General features: G+C 70.9%; 3 protein-coding genes across 10 annotated transcripts; 2 read left to right on the plus strand and 1 right to left on the minus strand.

Moving 5' to 3' along the window:
* The first annotated feature begins 454 nt into the window (after positions 1–454).
* HAPLN4 (hyaluronan and proteoglycan link protein 4) lies at positions 455–5483 on the plus strand. Its single transcript, XM_071451567.1, has 5 exons — positions 455–844; positions 1737–1854; positions 2540–2902; positions 3693–3995; positions 4595–5483. Exons 2-5 carry the CDS (start codon positions 1737–1739, stop codon positions 4924–4926), a joined length of 1116 nt encoding a protein of 371 aa, XP_071307668.1. The 5' UTR covers positions 455–844; the 3' UTR covers positions 4927–5483.
* Positions 5484–6021: 538 nt separating this feature from the next.
* NCAN (neurocan) lies at positions 6022–18981 on the minus strand. Of its 6 annotated transcripts, none has more exons than XM_071451561.1 (15): positions 18710–18979; positions 14407–14486; positions 12967–13368; positions 12323–12497; positions 11963–12090; positions 11289–11582; positions 10142–11059; positions 9020–10063; positions 8662–8778; positions 8434–8547; positions 8152–8310; positions 7989–8071; positions 7764–7908; positions 6924–7106; positions 6022–6824 (listed from the first exon to the last, which is right to left on the minus strand). In XM_071451561.1, exons 2-15 carry the CDS (start codon positions 14477–14479, stop codon positions 6595–6597), a joined length of 4065 nt encoding a protein of 1354 aa, XP_071307662.1. In that variant the 5' UTR covers positions 14480–14486; positions 18710–18979; the 3' UTR covers positions 6022–6594. The 6 variants fall into 6 exon arrangements, with proteins under 6 accessions (XP_071307662.1, XP_071307664.1, XP_071307663.1 ...); XM_071451563.1 differs by having other exon boundaries at positions 6022–6828; positions 18710–18978; XM_071451562.1 differs by lacking the exons at positions 6022–6824; positions 6924–7106 and adding an exon at positions 7157–7620 and having other exon boundaries at positions 7655–7908; positions 18710–18981.
* A 4407-nt stretch (positions 18982–23388) lies between these two features.
* On the plus strand, positions 23389–26388 carry NR2C2AP (nuclear receptor 2C2 associated protein). Of its 3 annotated transcripts, XM_071452198.1 has the most exons (7): positions 23627–24486; positions 24517–24581; positions 24931–24977; positions 25376–25466; positions 25570–25675; positions 25936–26003; positions 26137–26388. In XM_071452198.1, the coding sequence occupies exons 1-7, from the start codon at positions 23862–23864 to the stop codon at positions 26305–26307; spliced, it is 1173 nt and encodes a 390-aa protein (XP_071308299.1). In that variant the 5' UTR covers positions 23627–23861; the 3' UTR covers positions 26308–26388. The 3 variants fall into 3 exon arrangements, with proteins under 3 accessions (XP_071308300.1, XP_071308297.1, XP_071308299.1); XM_071452196.1 differs by having other exon boundaries at positions 23460–24581; XM_071452199.1 differs by lacking the exons at positions 24931–24977; positions 25570–25675 and having other exon boundaries at positions 23389–24581.
* The last annotated feature ends 259 nt before the right edge of the window (positions 26389–26647 follow it).

Genomic DNA, 26647 nt, shown 5'->3' on the forward strand with positions numbered 1-26647 from the left:
GACGCTCGGCGGGGACATCGCTGCAGTCTCAGCCCGGCCCGTGTGGGGCTGGTGGGGGCCGCGCTGGGTCCCGGTGGGTCCCGGTGGGTCCCGGTCCTGTCCCGGTGGGTCCCGGTCCCGTCCCGGTGCCCCGGCTCGGGCTGGGAGGGTTCGGGGGTGGCGGCAGCGCCAGGGGGACGTTGGTGACAAAATAAAGGAGCCAAGGTTCGCTCCGAGCCGTGCGCCCGCCGTGCCCAGCGAGGGCCCCCGCGCCAGGCGGGGACACCGGGGACACCGGGGGCTGGGCCGGGGTCCCTGCGGTGCCGCGGGTGGGCTCAGGGCGGGATTTTGGGGGTGGGACCGGGTTTTTGGGGGTGGGCACACGGCGGGGGTGGTGCCGGGGTTTGGGGGTGGCGCCCGCCGGGTGGGTGTGGGATTTTGGGGGGTGGGCACACGGCGGGGGTGGTACCGGGGATTTTGGGGTGGCACCGCCGGGTGGGTGCCCGGGCTGGGGCTGGGTGGGCACGGCCGCCCTTGCGGTGCCCGCGGCGGGGATTTACCGGCTCCGGTTCCTCTGCCCCGCGCGCTCCCCGCCCGCAGCCCGGCCGGGGGTCCCGGGGGCCGGGGGTCCCGGCGGTGCCGGGGGCTCCGGGGCGCACCGGGCGGGCCGGTGACCTTGGCGAGCAGCCGGTCCTGCGCAGCGCCGGCACCGGGGCAGGGCCGGGCCGAGCTCCCGGTGTCGCCCCCTGCGCGGAGCCGCAGCGGCGGCACCGGCGGAGCAACCGGAGGAGGCAGCGGGGGAGGCACCGGAGGAGTTACCGGCAGCACCGGCGGGCCCCTCCCGCGGGCCGGTACCGGGCTCACGGTGAGTGCGGGGCTGCGGCCGCCGCTCCCTCGCTGCGGGGCGGGCGCGGGGCACCGGGACGGGACCCCCGGCACCGGGAGGGAGGCGGCGGGCGGGGGTCGCTCTCTGCGGGGCGGCGGCGGCAGGAACGGGGCTCCCCCCGCGCTGCGCTGTCCCCGCCCGGGCACCGGAGTCCCGCAGCCCCGGGGCTGCCGCCGCAGTGTCCCGCACTGCAACACCGCACCGGGCCCCGAGCGCCGCCACCGCCGCAGCCGCTGCCCCGCTCCTGCTGCCCCCGCAGCGGCCCCGGGAGTGCCCTGGGGGGTTTCCGATCCCCCCTGCCCCCACCGGGCACCGGGACCCCCGGGGAGGGGGGGGAGCCCCGCTCCGTCTGCCCGCGCACCGGCACCGGGGCTGCCCCGCTCCCTTTGCCCCCGGACACGGCGCCGGGACCCCCGGCCGGGGGCGCTGCCCCTGCCCCCGATGGGGCACCGGGACCCCCGCGGGGGCAGCCCCAGGGCCAGGCTGGCATTTGGGGCGCCCCCAGAGCGCGGGGCTCAGCATCGCAGCCCCCCGAGGAGGGGGAGGCTCCTCCCGCGCCCCCTCCGCGCTGTCCTTGGGGCGGGGGCGCTGCCGGGGGTCTCGGGGGCACCGCTGCCCGCTCCGTGCCCACCGGTTCCCTTTCCAGAGGTGCCATCGATAACTCGGGAGATCCGGCTCGCTGCGGCTGCCGTGGGATTTCCATCCCTGCTGGCAGCCCCGGGGCTCCCGAGCTCGGAGCCGGGACCGGGGGGTCCCTGCGGGGCTGGGGGGCTCCGGGGGCGCCCCTCGGGCTGGGCGCTCGGGGGCAGAGCGGGGGATCCCCCCCGGCCCCGGGGGTTTGGGGGCGCTCAGGCGCTGCTGTCCCCCCCAGATGCGTCCCCAAAGCCCCTGGGCCGCCGGGCCCGCAGCGCTGCTGCTCCTGGCCGCCCTGGCGGCCTCCGAGGCGCTGCCCAACGCCCGCGGCAGGAAGAAGGTGGTTCATGTGATGGGTGAGTGGGGTCTGCGATGGGGCTGGGGCGGCTTTGGGATCGGGGCAAGCGCCTGCAGCCTTTGGGGTGCTGGGCTTAACGCCATCAAAGCAGGGCCAGGGCTCCGGTGTGTCCCCCGTGTCCCCCCGGTCCTGTGGGAGCCGTCCTGGCGTTATCCCGGGCTCTCCTTAGGGTTGGCAAAAAAAGGGGAATTGCACCCAAATGTGTCCCCACATCCCCATCCCGCTTTGCCCCATAAAAAGAGGAACTCAACCCAAAAGATGTTCCCACATCTCCATCCTACTTTACCCCCAAAAGAGAGGAATTCCCCCCAAAGTGTGACCCCACATCCCCATCCCGCTTTGCCCCTAAAAGCGGGGAATTCCCCCCAAAGTGTGTCCCCACATCCCCATCCTCCTTTACCCCATAAAAAGAGGAACTTAACCCAAAAGATGTTTCCACATTTCCATTCTACTTTGTCCCTAAAAATGGGGAATTCCCTGCAAAGTGCGTCCCCACATCCTCATCCTTCCTTGCCCCTAAAAGCGGGGAATTCCCCCCAAAGTTCATCCCCACATCCCCATCCTCCTTTACCCCATAAAAAGAGGGGACTCCCCCAAAATGCACTCCCAAGCCCCTTCGCCACGCGGCCCCGTGCCAGCCCTGGGGCGGTGGCAGTCCCTGCCCGAGCCGTGTCCGTCCGCAGAGGGTGACAGCGGCGCCGTGGTGGTGCAGACGGCGCCGGGCAAGGTGGTTTCGCACCGCGGCGGCACCATCATCCTGCCCTGCCGCTACCACTACGACGTGTCCGCGCACGACCCGGCCGAGATCCGCCTCAAGTGGACCAAAGTGACCGAGCCCATGGCCTTCGTGGACGTGTTCGTGGCCCTGGGCAAGGCCCGCCGGGCGTTCGGGCCCTACCGGGGCCGCACGGCCCTGCAGGAGGACGGCGTGGGCGACGCGTCCCTCATCATCCGCAACGTGACCCTGCAGGACTACGGGCGCTACGAGTGCGAGGTGACCAACGAGCTCGAGGACGACACCGGCGTGGTCAAACTGGACTTGGAAGGTGGCTTGGGGCGCTCCCGAGGCGGCGCTCCCGGGGTTTTCGGGGGCTGTGGGCTATGGGGTCGTTATGGGGCTTTTCTGGGGGGAAGGGTTTGGGGTGGGGGCTCACAGAGGTTGTGGGGTGAGGGCTCGGAGAGCAGCGGGGGATGGGGCAGTGGAAGGGGGAAATGCTGCTTTAGGGGTTCGGGGGTGGCAGAGGGGGAAACGCTTTTTTAGGGGTTCAGAGGGCGCAGTTTGGGGGTGCCAGGGCTTGGCTGGACCCCGCGCAGGCACCACCGATGCTCCCAAACCCCAGAGCAGAATCTCCTGGAACCCGGGGTTCCCAGAACTCCCCAAACCCCTGGGATGATGAGCGAGATTTTCCAGGCGATTCTCCCAACCAGAATTCCCATTTTCCCAAACCCCAGAGCAGAATCTCCTGGAGTCTGGGGCTCCCAGAACTCCCCAAACCCCTGGGATGATGAGCGAGATTTTCCAGGCGATTCTCCCAACCAGAATTCCCATTTTCCCAACCCCAGAGCAGAATCTCCTGGAGTCTGGGGTTCCCAGAACTCCCCAAACTCCTGGGACGATGAGCGAGATTTTCCAGGCCATTCTCCCAACCAGAATTCCCGTTTTCCCAAACCCCAGAGCAGAATCTCTTGGAGTCTGGGGCTCCCTGCAGCCCCAAACCCAGAACTCCCAAAACTCCTTGCACGGGGAATGACGAGCGAGATTTTCCAGGCGATCCTGCCCCGCTCCAGAGCCTCAGCCCGACCCAAAGCCGCCCCAACCCGGCTCCTCCCTCGCAGGGGTGATTTTCCCGTACCACCCTCGCCTGGGGCGCTACACGCTGAATTTCCACGAGGCGCAGCAGGCGTGCCTGGAGCAGGACGGGATCCTGGCCTCGCACGATCAGCTGCACCAGGCCTGGCTGGAGGGCATGGACTGGTGCAACGCGGGCTGGCTGCAGGACGGCTCCGTGCAGTACCCGATCTCCCGGCCCCGCGAGCAGTGCGGCCGCAAGGACACCCCCGTGGGCGTCCGCAACTACGGCTACCGCCACAAGGAGAGCGAACACTACGACGCCTTCTGCTTCACCTCCAACCTCAACGGTGAGGGGACACCGAGGCACGGAGGGTGCCCGTGCTGGGAGCGGGAGGATGCAGTGGTGGCGTTGGAACGCTGAGTTTAAGCAAAGAAAAAAAATTTTTAAGCCAAAATATGGGGGGGGGGGGGGGGGGGGTGTTAGCCAAAATCTCCTCTTTCTTATCCAAACACTCTTTTTTTTTGAAATCCAAACCCTCTTGTTTTAATCCAAACCCTCTTTTTTTTAGCCAATACCTATTTCTTTTAAATCCAAAACCTTTTTTTTTTAATACAAAACTTTTCTTAGCCAAACCCTCTTTTTATTTTTAACCCAAAACCTCTTGGTTTTAGCCATAATCCCCTATTTTTCGTCAAAAGAAAAAGAAGCCATAATCTCTTCTTTTACATACTTTTTTTAGCGAAAACTTCTTTTGTTTAAGGAATGTTTCAGATGCTCCGCAGAGCTTCCATCACCTCCAAAATCGTATTGGAGTCTCCCCAGTGCCGATACCCCTCAACCTCCCCAGCCTCCCCAAAACCTTTCCGGGGTTCCCCAGGGCTTCCATCCATCCATCCCCAAAAAACGCCTCGAGGGCGCTCCATCCCCTTTATCCCCCTCTTCCAGGCAAGGTTTATTTCCTGAAGACCTTCCGCAAGCTGAGCTACCCGGAGGCCGTGCAGGCGTGCAAGAACAACGGCGCGGCCGTGGCCAAGGTGGGGCAGCTGTACGCGGCCTGGAAGCTGCAGCTGCTGGACCGCTGCGAGGCGGGCTGGCTGGAGGACGGCAGCATCCGCTACCCCATCGTCAACCCCCGCGCCCGCTGCGGCGGCCGCGAGCCCGGCGTGCGCAACCTCGGCTTCCCCGACAAGAAGTACAAGCTCTTCGGCGTGTACTGCTTCAAAAAGGCCGGGGAGGCCCCGCCCGTGGTGGCCGCGGGGTTCCCCAAACGCGTGTGAGCGTTGGGGGCGGCCCGGCAGCGCGCCCGGCTTTGGTTTGGGGTTTGGGGTTTGGGGTCTGGGGTTTGGGGTCTGCCCCCGCCGCCGAGCCCCGCGCGGTGCGGGGAGCTGCGGGCAGCCCCCGCCCAGGCACCGAGAGGCGGCGGCGGCGGCGGCGCGGGCTGGCGGCCCCCGGTGGCGCCTGGGGACACCGGGGCGGCGGGAGGGGCCGGGTCCGTGAGCCCGGCCAGGAGCCTGCGCCCGGCCCGGGGCCGGCTCCGCGCTCCCGCAGCTCTCGCTTCTCGACGCGCCTGTTGCATGCGCTAAAGCGCCGCAGAGCCCCCGCCCTCCTCATCCTCCGCCCGTCCCACGCTGACCGAACCCCCCAAAATCCCCCCGTGGCGCTGGGCGAGGATTGGAGACGCCGGGTTTGGCTCCGTGCCTCGGCCGGAGCCCCCGGGGCAGCTCCGGCTTGGCTTGGCCGGGCCCGGAGCGGGGAGGGCCGGGGGGCAGCGGCCGCAGGCTTTGGCAGCCCTGGACGTAGATGAAATAAAAGCTTCGGCCGCTTTGGGAGCTGAGCGCGGCTCCGCCGTGTCCTTGGGGCCGCCCGGGGGGCTCGGGGCCGCTCCCCGCTCGCCCGGGGCATCCTTGGATCCATCGGGGCTGGATCCGAGGAGCAGCAGCGGAGCCGCCCCGCGGGGGTGACACGGACGGGGAGCCCCGATTCGGAGGGGCTCGGGACGTGCTCCAGCTGAGCACAGCCCGCAAATCACCTTCAATGGCTGGGAATAAACGTTTGTCACAGCCCTGGGAGGGGACAGCGGGTCTGTGGGGCCGGGAGGACCTCGGGGGCGGTAGTGGAGGATGTTGTAGGCAGGAATCACCCCAAAAAATCCATTGGCGCCCCCCCATCTCGTCCCCCTCGAGATGGAGGGGGCGACAGGGACACAGGCGACGGCCACCACCGCGAGCAGGTGGCGGATGAGACACGGGGGGCCCTGGGGGACAGTGTGGGGCTGCTCGGAATTGATGGGGGGCGGCGAGGGGAGGCAGCTGGGGAGCGGCGCCGGGCGGGGGCCACGTCCCGAGGTGCCCAGGAAAGGGCGGGGGGCGCTCAACTGTTAAAAAAATTTATTAAAATGTCCAGCAGTACAGAAAGGCAGAGTCAGAAATGGGGAGGGGGCGCCAGGAGGGGGTCGGGGAGGGGGTGGGGACACGGCAGTCACGTCGCAAACAGCAGAGATCGGGAAGCGCCGTACACACACACGCACACGCCAACTCCACGGGGACCCGAAACGAACGGAGAGGGGACGGAACCAAACCGAGCGCCCCCAGAGCAGGCGCGGAGCGGGACAGGGACCCCGCCGCCACCTTGTCCCCCCCGCCCCACCCGTGCCGGCCGCGGGGACGCCCCGGGGAGCTGGGGCAGGGAAATGGGGAGGGGGCGCTGCTAAAAAACCGGAGCCACCCCAGGCGGGACAGGGGGGGTTCGCCTGATTCACCCCCGATTTGGGGACAGGGACAGAGCCCAGCTTGGGGGGTCCCCGTGCGGGGCTGGGGGCTCCAGCCCGGGCCGGGGGCTGAGCGCGGGACATGCAGGGAGGGCTGGGGACGCACACGCAGCCGCCCCCTCCGGATCCTATTCCCTACGGGGCCGGGCATCCTAAGGAGCTAAAGCCAAAAAGGGGGCTAAAAAAGGGGGGCGGGGAGGGGGTGGGACGGGGGCGGGGGACGCCACCACGTCCCCCGGGGGCCCCTTTGTGCTCGCCCGGCTCTAGAAGTAGTGGCCCTCCTCCATCCAGTCCAGCCGGAGGCGCTGGCGGTGTTTTCGCCGCTCCTTGCGGGGTTTGTGGTGGTGGTGCTGGTGGTGCGGGTGGCTGTGCCGGTGCCGCCGGTGCCGCCGCGCTCGGTGCGACCGCCTGGCTAACGGGGGGCAAGGCAGGGCAGGCGGGGGGCTCAGCCCGGGGCTCCGGAGCCCCTCGCACCCGGACCAGCCCCTCCCCGGGTCCCCCACTCACGTTTTGTGCAGAGGATTTTGGGCCGGTCCCACTTGCCGCTGCTGTGGCACTTGATGGTGGGCACGTGGCGCTGGGCGAAGCCCTCGCGGCACTGGTAGCGCACGCTGGAGTGGATGTTGTACTTCTCCTTCCTCTTCCCCACCGGGAAAGCGTTCGGCACCTCCGGGGGCGGCCCGCACAGCACTGGGAGCGGGGGCACGGAGCTCCGTCAGCCCCCGTTACTGGGAGTTACTGGGAGTCACTGGGAGTCACTGGGAGTCACTGGGAGTCACTGGGAGGGGACAAGGGACGCCCAGGAGCCCCCCCGCCCATCCCTGGGGACACCGCTGGTGGCTTTGGGACAGGCTCGTCCGTCAGGGCGGCAGCGAGCTGTCCCCAGGGTTTAATTGGTTAATTAATGGCCTTATTGGGGCGTCATTAGCGCGCGGGGTGGGGAGGAGCGGCTGGAGGTTAATGGAACTCCCGAGGTAAGGAATGGGAATTTAATGGGTTTAATGGGAGCAAATTAAACCAACCCGAGCGCCGAGGGGAGGATTGATCGCGGGGAAGGAGGAAAAATGGAGATTTAGGGGAGAACTGCGGGAGCTGGCCTGGGAGAGGGGCTGGGAAAGGTTGGCTGGGGATGGGGAGGGGGCTGGGGGCTGCGGGGTGGGGACAGGGACACGGGGACACCTGCGGGACGGGGACACGGGGACACCTGCGGGACGGGGACACGTGCGGGACGGGGACACGTGCGGGACGGGGACACGTGCGGGACGGGGACACCTGAGGGATGGAGCCGGGGATGCCGGGGCCGCGGGGTGAGGCCGGGCCAGGCCGGGCAGGCCGGGCGGGCGCTACCTGTGCCCTTCTTGCAGATGTAGGGCAGGTTGTAGTTGCAGGGCACGTCGTTCCACTTGCCGATCTCGTGGGACACGAGCACCACGCAGTCCTCGCCGCCCGCGAAGAAGTTGTCGGGCTGGTTCTCCCGCCAGTTCTCGTATTGCTGCGGGGCCACCGGAGCGGGTGACGCCCCCCGCACCCCGTCCCCGCACCCCGAGCCCCCCGAGCCCCCAGAGCCCTCACCAAGCCGGTGTTGTCGGTCCACTGGAAGTCCTGCTCCACGATGCGGTCGTTGAGGCCGATCCAGGTGTTCTCGTGGCCGAAGCCTGCGGGGAGAGGCAGCGGCGGCTCGCACGGAGGGGGCGAGCGGCACCCGGGGCGGGGGGATCGGGGACCCCCGGCCCACCGCTGATGAAGGCGTGCTCCTCCTGCGAGTGGATGCTGGTGAGGTGCCCGGCCCGGCGCCGGCAGTCGCGCTCCGCGTCCTCCCAGGAGCGCCGACGGGCGAAGTAGCGGTAGCAGTGGCCCTGGAACTTGTGCCAGTTGTGGTCACAGCCCTCCGTGTCTGCGGGGACGCGGCGACAGTGGCGGCGCAGCGAGGGACCCAGCCCAGCCCCTCCGGGCGGGCTTTGTGTCCCCTCCCGCGGTGGCACGGCCGGGCCGGGGCCACACCGGGCGCTGTCCCCACCTTTCTCGCAGCGGCTGCCGCCGTAGCTGGGCAGGCAGAGGCACACGAAGGAATTGACCTCGTCGATGCAGGTGCCGCCGTTCTGGCACGGGCTGGACAGGCAGTCATCGATGTCTGCGGGGACAGCGGGAGCTGCGGCGACACCGCCCGGGGCCAGCGAGCGAGGAGGGGGCACCGCGCCGCGCCCGGAGCCGCGGGGCCACCGCCGCCCGGTGCCCGGGCCCTCACCGATCTCGCAGTTCTCGCCGGTGAAGCCCGGGGCGCAGCTGCAGCCGCACACGGTGCCGTTGGCGCGGCTCGTCCCGCCGTGCAGGCACGGGTTGTTCTGGCACGGGTCCGGCGGCGCTGCGGGGCGGCAGCGGCGCCTGAGCCAGGCTGGGGAGCGCGGTGCCAGCCCCGCTCCCATCCCATCGGCTCCCAGCGAGGAAATTCCGATTAAAGGAGCGACACCGCCCAAACCTCCGCCTCAAAACCTGCCGCCATCAGCCCCGGTGCCCGCGGCTCGCCGTGCCCGCGGCTCACCGTGCCCGCGGCTCACCGTGCCCGAGGCTCACCGTGCCCGCAGCTCACCGTGCCCGCGGCTCACCGTGCCCGCTGCCGTTGCCGGTGCCCACCCAGGCCAGCAGCTCCCGCTCGTCCAGCGCCGGCTCCTCCCCGCTGCCGCTGTCGGTTTCCAGCAGCGGGGACGCCCCCGGGCCCCCCAGCTCCGGCTCCGCGGAGGGCTCCAGGAGCAGCGCCGCGCTCGGGGACGCGGCGGGCTCCGTCCCCCCGGGCTGGGGGGCACCGGGGGGCGGCCAGGGCCCGCGGGCGGCCGAGCCGAGCGGCGTGGGCGGCTCCTCCCTCCTGGCCTCCCCGGAGGCGTCCTCCTCGCCGGGGCCCGGTGGGGTTGGGGGGCCGGGGGTGGCGGGGGGGGACAGGAGGAGCTGCTCGGCTGCCCCCGGCTCCGGCGCGGAGCGCTGCGTGGGCTGCGGGTCTGGGGCAGCGAAGCCTGTGGAGCCCTCCTCGGCCAGCGGCTCCAGCGGCGCCGGCTCCTCCGGCCGCTCGGTGCCGGCCCGCAGCAGCGCCTCGGGGGCCGCGGGGGAAGGGGACGGTGAGGGGACATCCCAGGCCGAGGGGGACGCGGCCGCTTCGCTGCTGGGCTCGGCTGCGCCATTCCCATCATCCCTGGGTTCCTGCGGCTGCTCCCGGCCGGGCTCGGCCGCCCCGTGGGGAGCCGTGGGGCCGGACCGGGGCCCCGGAGGAGCCGCCTCGGTGTGGCCGGGGGGCCCAGGGTGTCCCTCTGGCTCCAGGAATGTCACCGCCTTCCTCTGCCTCTCCAGCGCGCCGTCCCCCGGGGCCCCGCTGCCGTCGCCGCCGTCCCCGCGGGGCTGCGAGGACAGCTCGGGACCCTCGGCCACCAGCGGGGCCGGCGGCAGCGGGGGCAGCGGGGGCACGGAGCCCCCCTGGGACGGGGCGTCCCCGGAGAAGTCCTCGGTGCCGTCTGCGCGTGGCCTCGGGGCGTCCCCGCGGGCGCTGGCGATGTCCCGGTGGCCCCGAGCGTCGCGGGGAGCGGCGGGGGGCGGCGGCGGCGCGGGCGGGGTCCCCGCGGGGGCCCCCGAATCCGCCGGGGCGGTGGCCGGGGCCAGGAGCCCTGCAAGAGACGGCACCGCCGTGGTGTCACCGAGAGGTGACGGCGCCGGGAGCCGCGGCCGTGTCCGGTGTCACTCACCGGGGCTGGCGTCCTCCGCCAGCGCGTTCGGGGACGCGTGGGGACCCTCCCGCCGGGGGCTCTCGCTGCCGCCTCGGGGGGGGCTCCACAGCTCCACGGCCTTGGCTGCGGCTCCCCTCGCCTCCTGCGCCAGCACGGGGGCCTGGGTGACGGTCCCCGCTGCCACCGCGGGGTCCCCAGAGGTGACGGTGCCCGCTGCCACCGCCGGGTCCCCAGAGGTGACGGTCCCCGCTGCCACCACCGGGTCCCCAGAGGTGACGGTGCCCGCTGCCACCGCGGGGTCCCGGCTGTGCCGCTGGAGCTGGAAGTGGCGCCCGTTGAGGCCGGGGCGGCTCCGCCTCGGGGCGCTGGAGCTGCCCGGGGTGGGGCTGGGGGTCTCGGGGGCCGCGCTGGGGACCGTGCCCAGCCCAGGCGGTGGCAAGGCCGGGCCGGCGCTGTGCTCCGGGCCGTGGGGATGTGCCGGGAGCGTGGCCGGGGGTCCCGCGGGGTCTCCTCGGGCCGGGCCGGCGCTGGGAGGGTCCCGCCGGGGGCTCTCGGGATCCACCACGTTCAGAGCCTCCTCCTCGCGGGGCCACGCCAGCGCGGTGGCCGCGGTGGCCGCGGCGGGCGGCGGGGATGTGGCAGGGCCCGTGGCCGGCCCCGGAGCCGCCGGTGCCGCCGGCAGGGCCGTGCCAGGGCGGTCACCGCGCGGTGCCACGGGGCTGCCGCTGGGCGCCCGCAGCTGCTCGTCCTCGTCCCCGCCCAGCGCCGCGGGCCCCGGCGGGGGCAGGAGGTCGTAGCGGTCGCGGGGGATGTCGCGGGTGTCCCCCGAGGTGCCCGGGTCCTCGCCGTGCTCCACCAGCACGTTGTCGCTGCCCGGCGGGTCGGGCGTGGCTGGCACCGGCAGCACCGGCTGCTCCGTGTCGCCGTGCCCCGCGGCTGTGGCGACACCACGGGCGTCAGCGGCGGCACCGAGGGCACCCCTGGCGTGTCAGCACCGAGCACCGCATCCCCCTCGCCGCGCCCGGGCGGAGCCGAGCTCCCTCCCAGCGCCGCTCCCCTCATTTATCTCATTAATTCCCCAATTAAAGATTCATCCGCCGCAATTTTCCCGCGGGAAGGAGGGAGGGGCGGGGGGTCCGGGGGGCAGCTCGGGGGTCCCCCTCACCTTTGTAGCAATAAGCGTCGAATCTGGAGGCGGCGGGGGGGAAGCCGGTGCGGTTCGGGAACTGGTAGAGGGTCCGCACGCCCGGGGCCTCGCCCCCGCACTTCCTGCGCGGCTGGCGGATGGGGTAGCGCACGCTGCCGTCCGCCAGCCAGCCCGGGTCGCACTGGTCCAGGCCCTGTCGCCAGGCCAGGTAGAGCTGGCCCGTGGTGGCCAGCGACGCCCCGCGGCTCCGGCAGTGCCTGCGGGCGCCCTGCCAGGTGAAGCGCCCCGGCGCCGTGGCGTAGAACACGGTCCCTGCGGGAGAGGGCGGCTCTGGGGACACCGCGACACGACGGGGATGGCCCGGGGCGGGGCGGCGCTTTCGGGGTGGCCTCGGGGCCCGAGCGCTGCGGCCACGCTCGGTGGCGGCGCCGAGGATGGCACCGAGCGCTGGCGCCCACCCGGACCCGCTGGAGAGGGACGCACAGAGCTGCGGCCGGGAAGGGACATCCCGGGCACCCAGCCGTGCCAGGGACACAGAGGGACATCCTGGGGACACCATGGCCGGGAAGGGACATTGTGGGCACCCAGCCGTGCCATGGCTACAGAGGGACATCCTGGGCACCCAGCCGCGCTCTGGCCATGCCCTGGACACGCAGGGACCCCCCGGGACCCTCCCGGCGCGCAGCCCTTGCCTTGCAGCTCCCGGGAGTAGCAGTAAACGTCGTAGAGCTCGTCGGGCTCCCTGCGGCCGTAGCTGCGCACGCCGGGGAGGCTCTCGCGGTCTCCGTAGCAGCCGGGCCGGGACAGGGTGATGGGGTACCTGCCGGGAGGGGCGCGGTGGGCGCGGGGCTCCGCGGGGAGCGCGGCCTGGGGCTGCCCGGGGGATCCCGGGGCTTCCCAGCGCTGCCCGGGGCTGCCCGGAGCGGCCCCGGAGTGGCCGGGATGGCCGGGGGTGGTCTGGGGAGTGGCCCGGGGGTGACCAGAGGGTGGCCCGGGGGTGGCCCGGGGGTGGCCCGGGCTGGTTTGGGGGCCGGCCCGCCCCGCACTCTCACCGCACGCTCTGGTCGCTCAGCCAGCCCGCGTCGCAGTTGTCGTAGCCGTCCTCGAAGGCGGCCTGGAGGTGCTGGGGGGAGGCGATGACGGCGGAGTTGTCGCGACAGGCGCGGCGGGCGGCGGGGAAGCTCAGCGCGTAGCGCTCGCCCGCGGGCCGGTAGTGGAACACAACGCCTGGGGACACCGAGAGGGGACATGGGGCAGCAGGACACGGCTCGGGTGGGGCCCGTGGGGCGCGGGATGCAGGATTGGCGTGGGATATAGGGCTGGCTCGGGATTTAGGCCTCAGACAGCTCACAGAGAGTGCACAGGGCTCGCGGGGTGCAGAGCTGGCACGGGGTCCATGTGGGGCTGGGTCCAGGTTTTGGGCTCATGGGGTACAGAGCTGCCATGAGGCGCTTGGGACACGGCTTGTAGGGTGTAGGGGGTACACGGTGGGCACAGCTGCCATGGGGGGCACAGAGTACATGGGGTGCACAGATCTATGGGGTGCAGGGAGTAAATGGGGTGCAGGGAACAACTGGGGTGCCCAACCCACCCTCCCTCCCTCAGCCCCAGGGGCTGCACGCCCCCCCCAGCGCCCCTGGCCGTGCCCCCCGGCCGTTCCCCCCCAGCCGTGCCCCCCCGGCCGTGCCCGGCTCACCCGTCACCTCCAGCGGCAGCAGGTCCTGCTCGTCCTCGATTCCCGCCACCACCTCGCAGCGGTAGAGCCCCGCGTCGCTGGCGCGGGCCGCCCGCAGCTGCAGCGTGGCGTTGGAGCGGTCACGGGCGTAGCCGGGCAGCGACACCCGGCCCTCGTAGGCTCTCACCACCTTCACCGCGTTCTCCTTGGCCACCAGGACGGGCGCGTCCTCCCGCTGGCCGCCGGCCGAGCGCACCTTGCTCCATTTGACGCGCGGCGGCTCCGGGGGCTCGTTGGGCCCCAGGGAGGCCGAGGGGTGCAGGAGGAAGAGGCAGGGCAGGGTCACGGGCTCGCCCAGCCCCACCCGCACCGCCTGGTGCTGCACCCTGGTGATGTGGATCACCTTCCCCTCGTCCTGCGAGCCTGCGGGGACAGCGGCTCGGCTGCCTCGGGGGTTTGGGCGCAGCACGGAGGGCTGAGGGGCACTGCAAGGTGTGGGGGGCTCCTCCCGGGCACTCCCGAGCCCCCCAGGAGGGGCAGGAACGGGAGGATGAGCTGGGATAAAGCGCGGCCGCCCCATGGAGCGGCTGCAGCCCGACCGCGACCCCTCTGGGGCTGAACCCCAGCTCGGAGGGGTCCGCGCCCCTCCCCAGGATGCTGCCCGGCCCCTCGGGCTGTCCCCAGGCCCAGGGCGCTGCTCTGCACCCTCGCCAAAGGCCACCGAGCCCGGTGGAAACCGAGCCTGTGCTGGGATAAAGCGTGGCAGGACCTTGACCACCCCCTCCTCCTCCTCCTCCTCCGCACTAATCCCGTCCCAGCCTGTGCAGGCTCCCAGCGCCGCAAATCCCCCGCGTCCCGGACCCCCCGTGCCCCCCCAGTGTGGCCAGGGACCAGCTGGGGGCCGGGGACAGACACTAATCCCCCCCCCCCCCCGGGACCTTCCTCCCCCTCCTCCCCGCCCTCCGAGCCCTGCGCTCATTGCGGCACAGGGAGCGCTCCGGGGTGGGAAATCCCAAAGCCCCCGGATCCCAAAGCCCCCGGCCTCAAATGCCCCGATTCCAAAGCCCCCCGATCCCAAACCCCCCGATCTCCAAGCCCCCCAATCCCAAAGCCTCCCGGCCCTAAAGCCCCCGATCCCCAAGCCCCCGATCCCAAAGCCCCCGATCCCAAAGCCTCCCGAGCTGCGGCGTCCCCGCCGCGGGGGACAGGGGGGGACATGGCTCAGAGCCAGGGCAAATCCCCGGGGGGCTCAGCGGGGCCGTGGGGAGGGGGATTTAAGGATTTAAGGTCTCGCCTGCAGCGATCCCAGCGCGGAGGGAGGGGGCGCGGCCGCCTGGGGGCTTCTCCCTCCCTAATCCCGCCGCAGCCCGAGCCCTGCCCGGGTGTTATCGATGAACTGGCCCGGAGTTCATCGTTTATTGCTCTTCGCTCTCTCATTAGCGCCGGCCGCCGAGCACTTACCCAGGACGGCGATGGGGAGGAGGGAGAGCCCGAGCAGGACCCAGCAGGCGGCATCCCCCATCACAGGGACCATCCTGGACCTGCAAGGACAGCGCGGGCTGCCAGGCCGTGCCAGGCCGTGCCAGGCTGTGCCAGGCCGTGCCATCCCGGACCTGCCAGGCCGTGCCGGGCCGTGCCATCCTGGACCTGCCAGGCCGTGCCATTCTGGACCTGCCAGGCCGTGCCAGGCCGTGCCATTCTGGTGGGCACAACCCCTGGGTGGCACCGGCCACCATCACCTGGCCGCCACCACAACCAAAAGCTGGCATGGGCATCACCCAGGGCGTGCCACCATCACCCAGAGCTTGTCACCATCACCCAGAGCCTGTCACCATCACCCAGTGTCCATCACCATCACCCAGAGCTTGTCACCATCACCCAGTGCCTGTCACCATCACCCAGGTCCCACCACCATCACCCAGCGCCCACCACATCCATCCCTCACCCCTGGGCTGCCCAGCCGGCCGGGCAGAGGCAGCAGGGGCACCCCCAGCACCCCCAAACCAGCCCCAAAGTGCCACCACGTGGGCACGAGCCCGAGCCAAACCCCGAGTGCCCCCCAGCCCCATCCTGGAATTCGCTGCTCCTGGCACGGATCTGAGGGGCACCAGGAGCCCCACACCGAGTGTGCCTCACTCCCCGTCCCTGATGCTCCATTTTCCAGCCCTTGATGCCTCCCCCTGTCCCTTCTGTGCTTTTATGATACGAAAATAGAAAGAAAGAGAGAAATGGCGAGAAAAAAGGAGACCCCCGCTGGCAAAGGGCCTGACCCCACCCGGTGGGCGCTGCTGGGGGGCGGCGTTGGGGTTTTGGGGTCACACGGCTGAGCCGCTCCTGCCCTGCCCTCAGCATCGCTGCGGGATTGGCTTTGGCAGCAGGAAAAGCGGGAAAGGCCGGGCCGGCCGCACCTGGAGAGCTCAGCCGTCCCCAGAGTGTCCCCGCAGCCGGGACAGGACCCGGCTCTGCTCCTCTGGGCTGTCCCCGCTGCCCCTGGCACACGCAGGGGACGCTGAGCCAGCAAAGCGTTTCGGGACAAGGGACACGGGGCGCGCCAGCCCTGCGGGGTCCCCGGGCGAGGGACACGGGGCGCGCCAGCCCTGCGGGGTCCCCGGGCGAGGTCCCCACAGCCGGGCAGTGTCCCCGGGGCGGAATCGCTCCCTCCTCGCCGCCATCCGTGGATCCACGGGGCGGCACCGCCGGGGTCGGGCCAGCCCGGGGTGGCACCGCCACATCCCTGAGGTGGCACCGCCACATCCCTGCGGTGACACCGCCACATCCCTGAGGTGACACCGCCACATCCCTGAGGTGGCACCGCCACATCCCTGCGGTGACACCGCCACATCCCTGGGGTGACACCACCACATCCCTGAGGTGGCACCGCCACATCCCTGCGGTGGCACCGCCACATCCCTGGGGTGACACCGCCACATCCCTGGGGTGACACCGCCACATCCCTGAGGTGGCACCGCCACATCCAGGCCCTGCGGTGGCCCCGGGACCGGCCCGGGAGGGATCCCGGGTGCCCGGCAGGATCCAGCCGGGGTTCCCGGCGAAAGCAGCGCGGGCTGGGCCATGCGGGTGTCACCAGGCAGGGCCCGGTGGTGACAGCGAGGCCCGGGGGTGGCACAGCGCTGGCCAGGGGACGGAGGTGGCCGGGCCGCCAGGGCCACCCAAGCCCGGATTTCACGGCGGCCTCTGTCCCCGCAGCCAGGGCGGTGTCGCCGTGACGTCCCCAAGGCCACGTGGCCCGGCCCCCGCGGGGACAAGGAGCGCGTCCCCGTCCCCCCGGCGTCCCGGCCCAACAGGGGCAACGGCAGACGAGAGAAATCTAAAATAAATCTAAAATAACGCCGGTGCGAAACGCCCCCCCAAACCCCCCCCAAAGCCGGGCGAACATTTTCACATCTGTCACTAGCTGTCACCTCATGAATAATTCATCCTGCTCATGAATATGCAAAGCCGGGGCTGGTGATTAGCTCGAGCTGAAACCGAGCTTAATTCCACCCAGGCCGCCGGGACCACCCGGCCAGTCCGGGGTCACCTGCGCCCCCACCTGCCCCGAGCCCGGGCGGGGGCGGTCCCGGGACCCCGCGGGGACATTCGGGACAGCGCTGGGGACACGGGAGGGGTGGCGGGACACAGGGGCACTGCCCGCCCCCCGGACAGCCCGGCTGCAGCGGGACATTGGCGTCCCCGCCCCGGGACCCCCCGGCCCTGGCGCTGCCCCCGCTGTCCCCGTGCCCAGCGCAGCCGCCCTGAGCCCCGGTACCCCCCGCGGGTCGCTCCGGCCCGCGGTGCCACCAACGCGCGGGCGACATCCCGGTGCCATCCCCCCCCCCCGAGGCTGCTCCTGCGCCCCCAGCCCCAGCCCCGAGCCCCCCGGGCCCCCCTCGGCACCCACCTCCCTCCCGGCGCCGCGGGGTCCCCGCCGCCCCCCGGGACCGGGGTGTCCTGCGGGGGTGTCCCCGGCGCTGCGCGGCCGCGGCGGGAGCCCCGCGGCGGGGCCGGCTCCGCGTCCCCTCCTCTCTGCCCACAACAAAGGAATTCTGCAAACCTCGCTGCCGTCACATCTCACAGGCAACGTGATGCTCCCCGCTCCCCCCAGCCTGCCGGAATAAATTAGCACCTCGGGAAACTGTGATCCCGGCCAATATGGGCCCTTTGCCGGTGCGATTTTTATTAGGCAGACAGTCTGCAGCCTTTATTTTAGAATTTGCTCCTCTTTTAAATTTTTTTTTTTTTTAATTTATTCATTCTTTTTTGCCCCGCTTTCTGCCTCTCTCTGCAAAGCCCCGAGCGCCGCGGGAGCCCCGGCGCCGGTGCAGAATCGCCCCGAGCCCTCGGCTCCATCGCCAGCCCTGCCGGGGCTCGGCCACGCGCTGGGAGCGACTCCCGACACCCCCGGGCCGGTGACAAAACCGGGCGGACACCCCCGGGCCTGCGGGCCTGGCACGGATCCGGGCCGCTGGCACCGCTGGCACCGCCGATTTTGGGGCTCGCCCTGTCCTCACCCACCTCCATCCGTCCGTCCCGGCTGCTGTGCCCCCATGCTGGGGACATCCCGGCCATGGCACCGCCACCCCGGGACAGGGACATTCCCCGCTCCCGACCCGCCAAGAGCCACCAGTGCCACCGGGAAGGAACTGGGCGGCCCAGGCGGTGACACCCAGGCGGTGACACCCAGGCGGTGACACCCTGGTGGCGCCCTGTCCTGCCACCGCTCTGCCTGTCCTCTGTCTCGCCACCGGCTCCTGGGGGCTCAGGGCACCGTGTCCCCTGTCCCATGTCCCCAGTGCCGGTGATCCCCAGCCCCCCTCAGTGTCCCCAGCCCTCGAGAGCTCCGGTGCTCGCGGTGTCCCCCTGTCCCGGTGTCCCCCTGTCCCGCTGTCCCCACAACGCCGCTGGCCACGCCCCCATTGTCCCGGTGCCCCGATCCCCGCAGTGTCCCCAAGCCCTGACAGCTCCCTGTCCCCTCAGTGTCCCCAGCACCTCCCCCGCGCCAGGGCCACGCTTCCTCACCCCGGCCCCCACCCCCGGTGTCACCCCAGTGTCCCCCATCCCCGCTGCGTCCCCAGCCCGGATCCGTCCCGCTCCTGCCACAGCCCCGCCGGTGTCACCGTCCCCATCCTGCCCCAGCCCCGCCGGTGTCACCGTCCCCATCCTGCCCCAGCCCCGCCGGTGTCACCGAGCCCATCCTGCCCCAGCCCTGCCGGTGTCACCGAGCCCATCCTGCCGAGCCCTGCCGGTGTCACCGAGCCCATCCTGCCCCAGCCCCGCCGGTGTCACCGAGCCCATCCTGCCCCAGCCCCGCCGGTGTCACCGTCCCCATCCTGCCCCAGCCCCGCCGGTGTCACCGAGCCCATCCCCGCCGCCGGGCCCCCCCACCCCCGCATTCCCCACCCGGATCCATCCCGCTCCTGCCGTGGTGGCGCCGGTGTCGCTGCCGGTGTCACCGCCCCCATCCCCGTCCCCGCAGCAGTGCCGGTGTCACCGTCCCCATCGCCGCCACCGGGCCCCGCATTCCTGCAGCCCCCGCAGCCCCGCCGCGTCCCCAGCCCGGATCCGGCCCGGATCCGACCGTGGAGCTGCCGGTACCGGTGTCGGTGTCACCGTCCCCATCGCCACCACCGGGCCCCGCACCCACCGCGCCCCCAGCGCGGATCCGTCCCGCTCCTGCCGTAGCCGTGCCGGTGTCAGCGTCCCCACGGCCGGCCCGCAGCGGGGGCGGTGCCGGTGCCGGTGCCGGTGCCGGTGCCGCACGTACCTGGTCCGTGCTCAGGGCGCGCCGGGACTCATCGCCGCCGGTAGAGCCGAGCAGCCCCGCCGGCACCGGGGGTTAAAAGCGGAGCTCGGAGAGGGGGGCAGCGGGCCGGGCCCCCCCGAGGGGGCCGAGCCGGGCCGGGCCGGGCCAATCGCGGCTGGCGGCGGGCGCGGGCCCCCCCCCCGGTGCCGCCGGTGCCGCCCGCCCGCACCTGCCCGCAGCGGCCGAGAACCCGCGCCCGCTCCGCGCTGCCCGGCGCAGGGCGAGGGGCGGCCGCGCATGCGCCGCCCCCCCAAACCCGGGCCGGCCCCCCCAAACCCGGGGCCGCCCCCTCCCCACCGAGCGGGGCCGCCCCCCGCACCCCGCGCAGCGCGGAAGGGGCTGGGGGGGGGTCCCTGTAGTGAGGAGGGGTCTCAAGAGGGCTCTGAGAGAGATGGGGGGGTCCGCGGAAGGGGGGGGGCTGTGGTGGGGGTGGGGTCCCCGTGAGGATTGGGGGGGGTCGCTGTAATGGAAGCAGGAAGAGCGGGGGGGACCCAGCGGGATTTTTGGGGGTGTTTCCAAAAGGGGGAAAATCTTCCGGCCCCTCCACACCCCAAAATTCCCTTTGAGCCGTGCAGGGCACAACCCCAGCCCCCCGCACCCCCGTGTGGGGCCGGAGCGCGGTGCGGGGGGGCTGGGAGATGCTGCGGGCGCACAAAGACTTCAAAAAGCCCCAAACCCCCCCAAAAATGGCTGAGAGTCTCCAAAGAGCTCCGCTACCAGAAGCGACCCCCCAAAAGGGGGAAGAAAACCATCACTGGCCTTCGGAGGGGTTTATTTTGGGGGGGCTGGGGGTCACCTTCCCGCCGGTGACCGAAGAATGCCGGCCTGTCTCCCACGGCTTGGCACCAAACGCAGAGAATCCCCCCTCCCTATTTCGCCCATAGGATGGATCCGTGGAAACCCGAGAGCAAAGTTCTCATTTCCGACTCCATTGTGCCAGACTTTTGGTGGCGTTTCCTGCCTTTTGTGAGCCCCCCCTGCTCCGGCACAATCCCGGCGTTGCCGGCGCACAGAGCTCCTCTGTTCCCCTCCTTTATGTGGCTGCAGCTGGCGGGCCCGGCCCATGGAGGTGCCCGGGCCGGGGGACAGGGACGGGGGGCACCGTCCCCGTGGTGAGGGGAATTAGGGAGAGGGTCCCAGGGGCGTTGATCCCGCGGCTTCTTCCCGCTCCGGGAGGATCCAGACACCCCAGGGACCTTTGGAGGGGGCACCCCGAGGTGGTTTTTGGGTTGTTGGGAGGAGAGGATGGGCCAGGAGTGGTTAATGGGCTCTGAAACCCTCACCTGGATGCCCCCCACCACATTTGGGTCCTGCAGCCCCAAATCCTCCCTCCTGCTCTTTGTCTTCCTGGATTTCACCTGGAAATCCGATCAGGGGTCGGCGGGCTCATCCCACATTCTGGGCCCAGCACGTCCCTCGCGTCTCCCATCCCAAAAACTCCAGCACAGCTGCTCACAGCGAGACCCCGACCCTCGAGGGGACTCCAAGGTGAGGGAAGGGGCACCCGGGCCACCCCCCAGGGGACACCGAGGCCCGGCCGAGCACCGGGGATGTCCCGCGGCCGCTTTGGTGGCAGGGGAAGGAGCTGGCGGTGACTGGGCCGAGCTCTCGTCTCAAGAGGGGATGAATGGCACAGCAGCCACCGGCCAGCGCGGCTCGGGGGCCGGGGGGACACCGACACCGCTCCCCGCTCCTCGGCAGCGGCTCCGGGCCCAGGGACGCGCTGGGGACCGGTCTGGCGTCCCAGAGTCCTCCCCGCAGCTGGGAGGTGACTTCAGCGGGTGCCGCTGCCCTCTGAGCCCAGGGGTGGCAGAGCCGGCGCTGGCACCGAGCGCTGTCCCAGTGTCGCCCTCTGAGCCCAGGGGTGGCAGAGCCGGCGCTGGCACCAGCGCTGTCCCAGTGTCGCTGTCCTCGCCCAGGGTGGGGTCCTCCCACCCCTCCCGCCCCACATCCAGCCCCGAGCTGCTCCCACGAGGCAGAACCCGCTGTCACCGCGTCCCCACAGCCCCGAGCCCCGCGGGTGGCCCGGGACGGCGCGGCTGGGGTGTCCCCGTCCCTCGGTGCCGCTCCCCGGGCCCCAAGCCCGGCAGGATCGGCGGCGGCGGCGGCTGCGCGGGGGAGCGCGGGCCCTGCGCGTCTTTTTGAGCCCGAACGCCGGGATTCTGGTGAAATCCTGCAGCAGTGTTGCCGTGACGACCCTCCCGCAGTTTCCATCCAGAGATGTTTTCCTTTGTTGTGACAGGGACGCGAGGAGAGGCCGCGGGCGGTTGGGGTGCGGTGACAGCGCCGAGGGGCTCCCGCACGGCCCGCGGGGCCCCCGCTGCGGCCAGGGCCGGGGGCCGGGGGGTCCCCACTGCTCCGGTGTCCCCGGCCCCCCAGGGGACAGCGGGCGGCGTGAGTGACACGAGTTTGGTAGGACTCAGCCGGCTCCTGCTGCCATCACAATCGAGGGTGGCGTGGCCAGCCCGCGGCGAGGGGACAGATGTGGGGACAGCGATGGGGACGGAGGGGTTGTTCTGTGGTCACCACCCCCGTCCCCCACAGGACAGAGCCAAACCGGCGGTGGCGTGACCGGGAGCCTCCCGAGCCGCCCCGGTTGGCGGCGGTGGCGCCGCGCGGTCCCGGGGCCTCTCGGGCAGAGCGGGGCCCCGGAGCCCCCCGGGAGCGCGGCCCGGGGTCCCCGCACGGCCGCGGGGTGCTCGGGGGGACCCCGTCCCGAGCCCACGGAGCCGTTTGTTATTCCGCTCAGGCCCGCCGGCGGCTGCTGACGGCCGTTCCAGGAGAGCTGCCACATTCATCAGCGCCGCAGCTCATTAACGAGGCCGCTGCCGCCGCAGCTGCGGCCGGCGCTCGGGGCAGCGGCACGGGGCGGGCAGCGGCACGGACGGACGGACGGACGGACGGACAGGAGGATCCGCGGCTGGGGGAAGCGGCGGCCGTGCCCGTCCTGGCGGAGCTGCGGGGCTGGAGCTGGGCAGGACGGCCCAGCCTGGGCTGCGGAGGGGACGGGGCGAGGCCGGAACGCTGGGACCCCCCCGTGCTGTCCCTGTCCCCCCATCCCGGCGCCACCTGAGCACCGGGCACAGCGGGGGCTGCAGTGACCCCGGGGACGCGGCGGTGCTGCCCTGGCCAGGCCCAGCTTCGCTCCGAGCCCACCGGCAGCGGGCATTGATTTTATTTGCGGTTTCCATGGCAACTGCCTCCTTCCCTTCCCCCCTTCCGGCAGCCGGACCCGCTCCTTCCCCCTCGGGCAGCGGCCGCCCCGCACCTGGGACACGAGCGGGGACAGGGAGGGGACACGGGAGGGGACAGGGAGGGGACACGGGCGCCTCCTTGGCCACCCCCGGGTGGCGATGCCACCCGCTCACCCCTGCGCTGATTTCGGCACGGGACACGGGGGACACCGCGCCCGGGCAGCCCCGCTCTGGCTCCGGCCGCGATCAGCAGCGGGGCTGGCAGGAGGCCGCGCTGGCTCATTAGCAAGGGCGCTAATTGTGCCGTGCGGGGACACCGAGCGGCGTCTCCCGTCAGCAAAGCCAAGCTCATTAGGGGCACACGCCACCCTCACACCTGCTCACACCGCTGTGACACGTGTCAGGAGGCACTCGCGGTGTGGTGACACTGTTGGGGACACTGCAGCGACCCCGGCGCCCTCAGCCCTGGGGACTAAACGCCAGTTTGTGACTTAAAACCAGCCTTATAATAAATTAATGACAATTATATCATTTACCCATCCCCTTCCAGGGGGATGCACGCACGGTGACCCTGCCCTGCTCCTTCCCAGCGCCGAGATGCCACCACGTTGTCACTTGGCGTGAATGACCAACGGCACCTGGCTGTGCCCAACCCTCCCTGGAGCCCCGTCCTGTGCGCTGGGGGGAATAAACAACAAAGGCACGGAGAACAGGCAGAGCGCTGTGCCGGGCGCCCCGAGTCCCGCACCCCCGGCGATCCCCGGGGCTTTGCACGGAAGTGGAAATCAATCGGCACGAGGAATTAATTAATTAATTAATGCTGAAGGGCACAGCACCCGCACAAAAGGCACCGGGCGGGCGCTTCCTGCGCCGGCACCGCGGCCCCGGGGCGAGCGGGGTCCGGAGCCGGGCCCGCGCTGCCCCTGGCACCGGCCCCGCCACCGGCTCCCGGAGCCCACGGAGAGGCCAGAGCCGCTCCCGGCACGGCCCGGCCCCGACGGCGCCGCGTTCCTCGACAGCGAGGAAGGGGATGAGGCCGAAGATCCCGGGGCTGGGCCGCTGCTTCCCGGTCCGCAGAGCTGGAGGGGTCGGGATCACCGGGATCCTCCCGGTTCCCAATGCGCACTGGAGGGTTCGGGGTCACCGGGATCCTCCCGGTTCCGCACCACCGGCGGGTTCGGGGTCACCGGGATGAGGAGGGGGACGCTGGCGGCGGGCGCGGGCGGGAGGTGACGCGCACGGCGGTGGCAGAAGTGGCAGCTCTGTCCCCAGACGCGCAATTAGCCCAGGGGCAAATGAGGCTCCTGCGGTTTTTGACCCAATTTCTCAGGCGAAACTCGACGGGGGAAGGAGGGGAGGGGGGAGGAGGAGGAGGAGGAGGAGGAAGGCAGAGCCGGTCACGCGTGTGCTGCTGGGTCGCGTGTCCCCGCGGGTGTGCGCACAGGCGTGTGACATGCGTGTGACATGCGTGTGACATGCGTGTGACATGTGTGTGCGGGCGGCAGCGTGTCCCCGGCCGGGACCGAGCCCCGGGGCGGCGCAGGGACGGGAACGGGGACGGGAACGGGGACGGGGATGGGGACGAGGAGGGGGCGGTGGCTTCGCAGCTCTCGCCGGGTTTATTTTTGCCGGTGACTGAGCTGAGGCGGCCTCGGCGCGGCCGCCGTGACTCACCCGGCACCGGGAGCTCTGCGGGGCTGCGGAGCCGGGGGCTGCGGTGGGCAGGGATTCGCAGGGATTCGGGGCTGCTGAGCCCTGCAGGGAGGTCAGGATAAACAGCGATGAAAAAGGATGCAGGGCTGAGCAGGAATGCAGGGCTGAGCAGGAATGCAGGGCTGAGCTGGGAGGAGCAGCGTGGCTGGGCTGTGGAGGGATCCTGGGATCTGCAGGGATGCAGGGATTAGCAGGAATGTGCGGGGATGCAGGAATGTGCAGGGATGTGTGGGGATATGCAGAGATTTGCAGGGATTCGGGGATGGGGATGCAGGTGCATGCAGGAATTCAGGAATGCGGGGATTCAGGAATGTTCCGGGCTGCAGGGGCTCAGGAATGACGGGATTCAGGAATTCGGAGATTTAGGGATGCAGGGACACGCAGGGTTTCAGGGATGCGGGAATGCGGGGATCCCTCCTACCCCGCACTCCCGGTCCCTGTCCCGGTCCCTGTCCCGGTCCCTGCTCCTGTCCCTGTCCCTGTCCCTGTCCCGGTCCCTGTCCCGGTCCCTGCTCCTGTCCCTGTCCCTGTCCCGGTCCCTGCTCCTGTCCCTGTCCCTGTCCCTGTCCCTGTCCCTGTCCCTGTCCCGGTCCCTGTCCCTGTCCCTGTCCCTGTCCCTGTCCCTCTCTGCCGGTGCCACCAGCGGAGCAGTCCCGGGAAGGTCCCCGCGCCCCCCGTGCCCCGCCCGGGCCCCCCCAGCCCCGGGAGAGGAGCGGGGATCCCCGGGCTCCCTCGGGGACACCGGTACCGGGGCCGAGCACGGCGGGGGGGGGGGGCGCCGGGGCTGGGCCGGGGCCGGGGAGTCCCGGGACCTGCAGGGGCGGCGGGGGGGACGCGGAGCCGCCGTCCCGGAGCCCCCGCGGCGCCGAGGGCGGTACCGGACACCGGGAGCGCGGCGGCGGCTCCGCCTCTTCCTGCGGCGGGCGGTGAGTGCGGGGCGGCCCCGGCGGGACCGGGAGGGGCCGGACAGCAGCTCCCGGGGGTCCCCGGGGCTGGCCGGGCGTCACCGGTGCCGCTCGGGGGGTCCCAGCTCTGTCCGGTGGTGCCCGGGGGTGGCCCAGGGTCCCCAGCGTCTGTTTTGGGTGTCCCCAGTTCAGTGCAAGGGTCCCCATTCCCGCCCAGGTGTCCCCAGCCCTGTTTTGGTGTCCCCAGCCCCATTTTGGGTGTCCCCAGCCCCATTTTGGTGTCCCCAGCCCCATTTGGGTGTCCCCAGCCCTGTTTTGGGTCTCCCCAGCCCCGTTTTGGTGTCCCCATCACGCCCGTCCCTCCCCGCAGGCAGCGATGCCCCTGGAGCCCCTGGTGTGTCCCCGCACGGCCACGCGGTGAGTGCCGGCCCCTCCTGCCTGTCCCCAGCCCTGCCTGTCCCCGCTGTCCCCGCAGGGAGTGGCACTGTCCCCTGCCTGTCCCTGATGTCCCCGCAGGGGTTGGCGCTGTCCCCTGCCTGTCCCTGATGTCCCCGCAGGGAGTGGCACTGTCCCCTGCCTGTCCCTGATGTCCCCCGAGGGGTGGCGCTGTCCCCGCTGTCCCCTGCCTGTCCCTGATGTCCCCGGGGGATGGTGGCGCTGTCACCGCTGTCCCCTGCCTGTCCCTGATGTCCCCGGGGGATGGTGGCGCTGTCACCGCTGTCCCCTGCCTGTCCCCGCTGTCCCCGGGGGATGGCGCTGTCCCCGCTGTCCCCTGCCTGTCCCTGATGCCCCCGAGGGTGGCGCTGTCCCCGCAGGGTGAGCTCCGTGCTGAACCGGGACGTGAAGCACTTCGGGAAGCAGCACCTGTTCGATGGCAGCGAGGAGACCTGCTGGAACTCGGACCAGGTGTGGGGACAGGGACAGGGGCAGGGACAGGGGCAGGGCTGTGACATCCTGTCCGCCCATCCCTGCCCTCTCCGTGCCCCCTGTGACGCTCCTGTCCCCCCAGGGCACATCCCAGTGGGTCACCCTGGATTTCCCCTGCCCTGTCAAGGTCTCCCAGCTGCACATCCAGTTCCAGGGGGGCTTTTCCAGCCGGCTGTGCACGCTGGAAGGTGAGGGTGGCTGGCAGGTAAACTGAGGCACCGCGGGCTCCTGCCTCAGCTTACCCGCACCTGCAGGGGCTCACAGGGAGCCTCGGGGCGTTGGTCAGCAATCCCCAAAGCCCAGGAGGGGCTTGGCAGCACCTGGAGAGGCGCTGGGGGTGAATAAAGAGCAGCTGGGAGCCTCTGGGTGCCAGGGGGAGCCAGGGAAGATTTGGGGCAGCACCTGGAGGCTCCTGGAAGCACCTGAGGCTCCTGCTCGCCCTCCCCAGGCTGCAGAACGGGCGAGGAACTGGTGAAGATATCGGAGCTGTACCCCCAGGACAGCCACGCCATGCAGATATCCTTTCCCAGCGTGCTGAGCAGGGCAAGGCAGAATCTGGGGGTTTTTGGGGAATTTTGCTGCTGAGCAGAGCTGGGGTTTAAGTCCCAGATCCCAGATCCCAGCGTTGTTCCTTGACCGGGATCTGCACAGGTTCCAGGTGGAGGAGACGGTGCTGGACAAGCTGAGGATCACCTTTGGCAGCAGCACGGATTTCTTTGGCAGGGTGGTCGTTTATCACCTGGGCGTGCTGGGGGAGAGGCTCCCTTGTCCCCTCTCTGGGGGCTCGGAGAGCCCCACGAGGGGGGTCCCTGTCCCCTGAGGTGGCACCGGGGAGGCTGCGCTGGGCACAGGCGTGCAGTGGCATCAATAAAATGGGATCAATTCCTGCTTTTTCCTGGAATGAGCCAGCGGGGCTTTGCCGTCAGCACACGGGAGCGGCATCCCCTCCCTGTGCTGTCACCTGCTTGGGATGGCAGCAACACAACCCTGTGGGATCTTCCCTCCTGGCTGTGGCAGTGTTATAGGAGAAGGGGCAGCTCTGGACAGGAATGTTGAGGGGAAATTTTGACTCGTGGCTGCCCAAAACCTGGCATTCCCATCTGCCAGAATCCTGCGGGATTTTCCCTTCTGGCTGTGGCAGTGTTATAGGAGAAGGGGCA

Source organism: Agelaius tricolor, unplaced genomic scaffold (genome assembly GCF_023055355.1).
Source record: "Agelaius tricolor isolate 1412-34295 unplaced genomic scaffold, bAgeTri1.0.p SCAF_33, whole genome shotgun sequence".
Taxonomy (NCBI): domain Eukaryota; kingdom Metazoa; phylum Chordata; class Aves; order Passeriformes; family Icteridae; genus Agelaius; species Agelaius tricolor.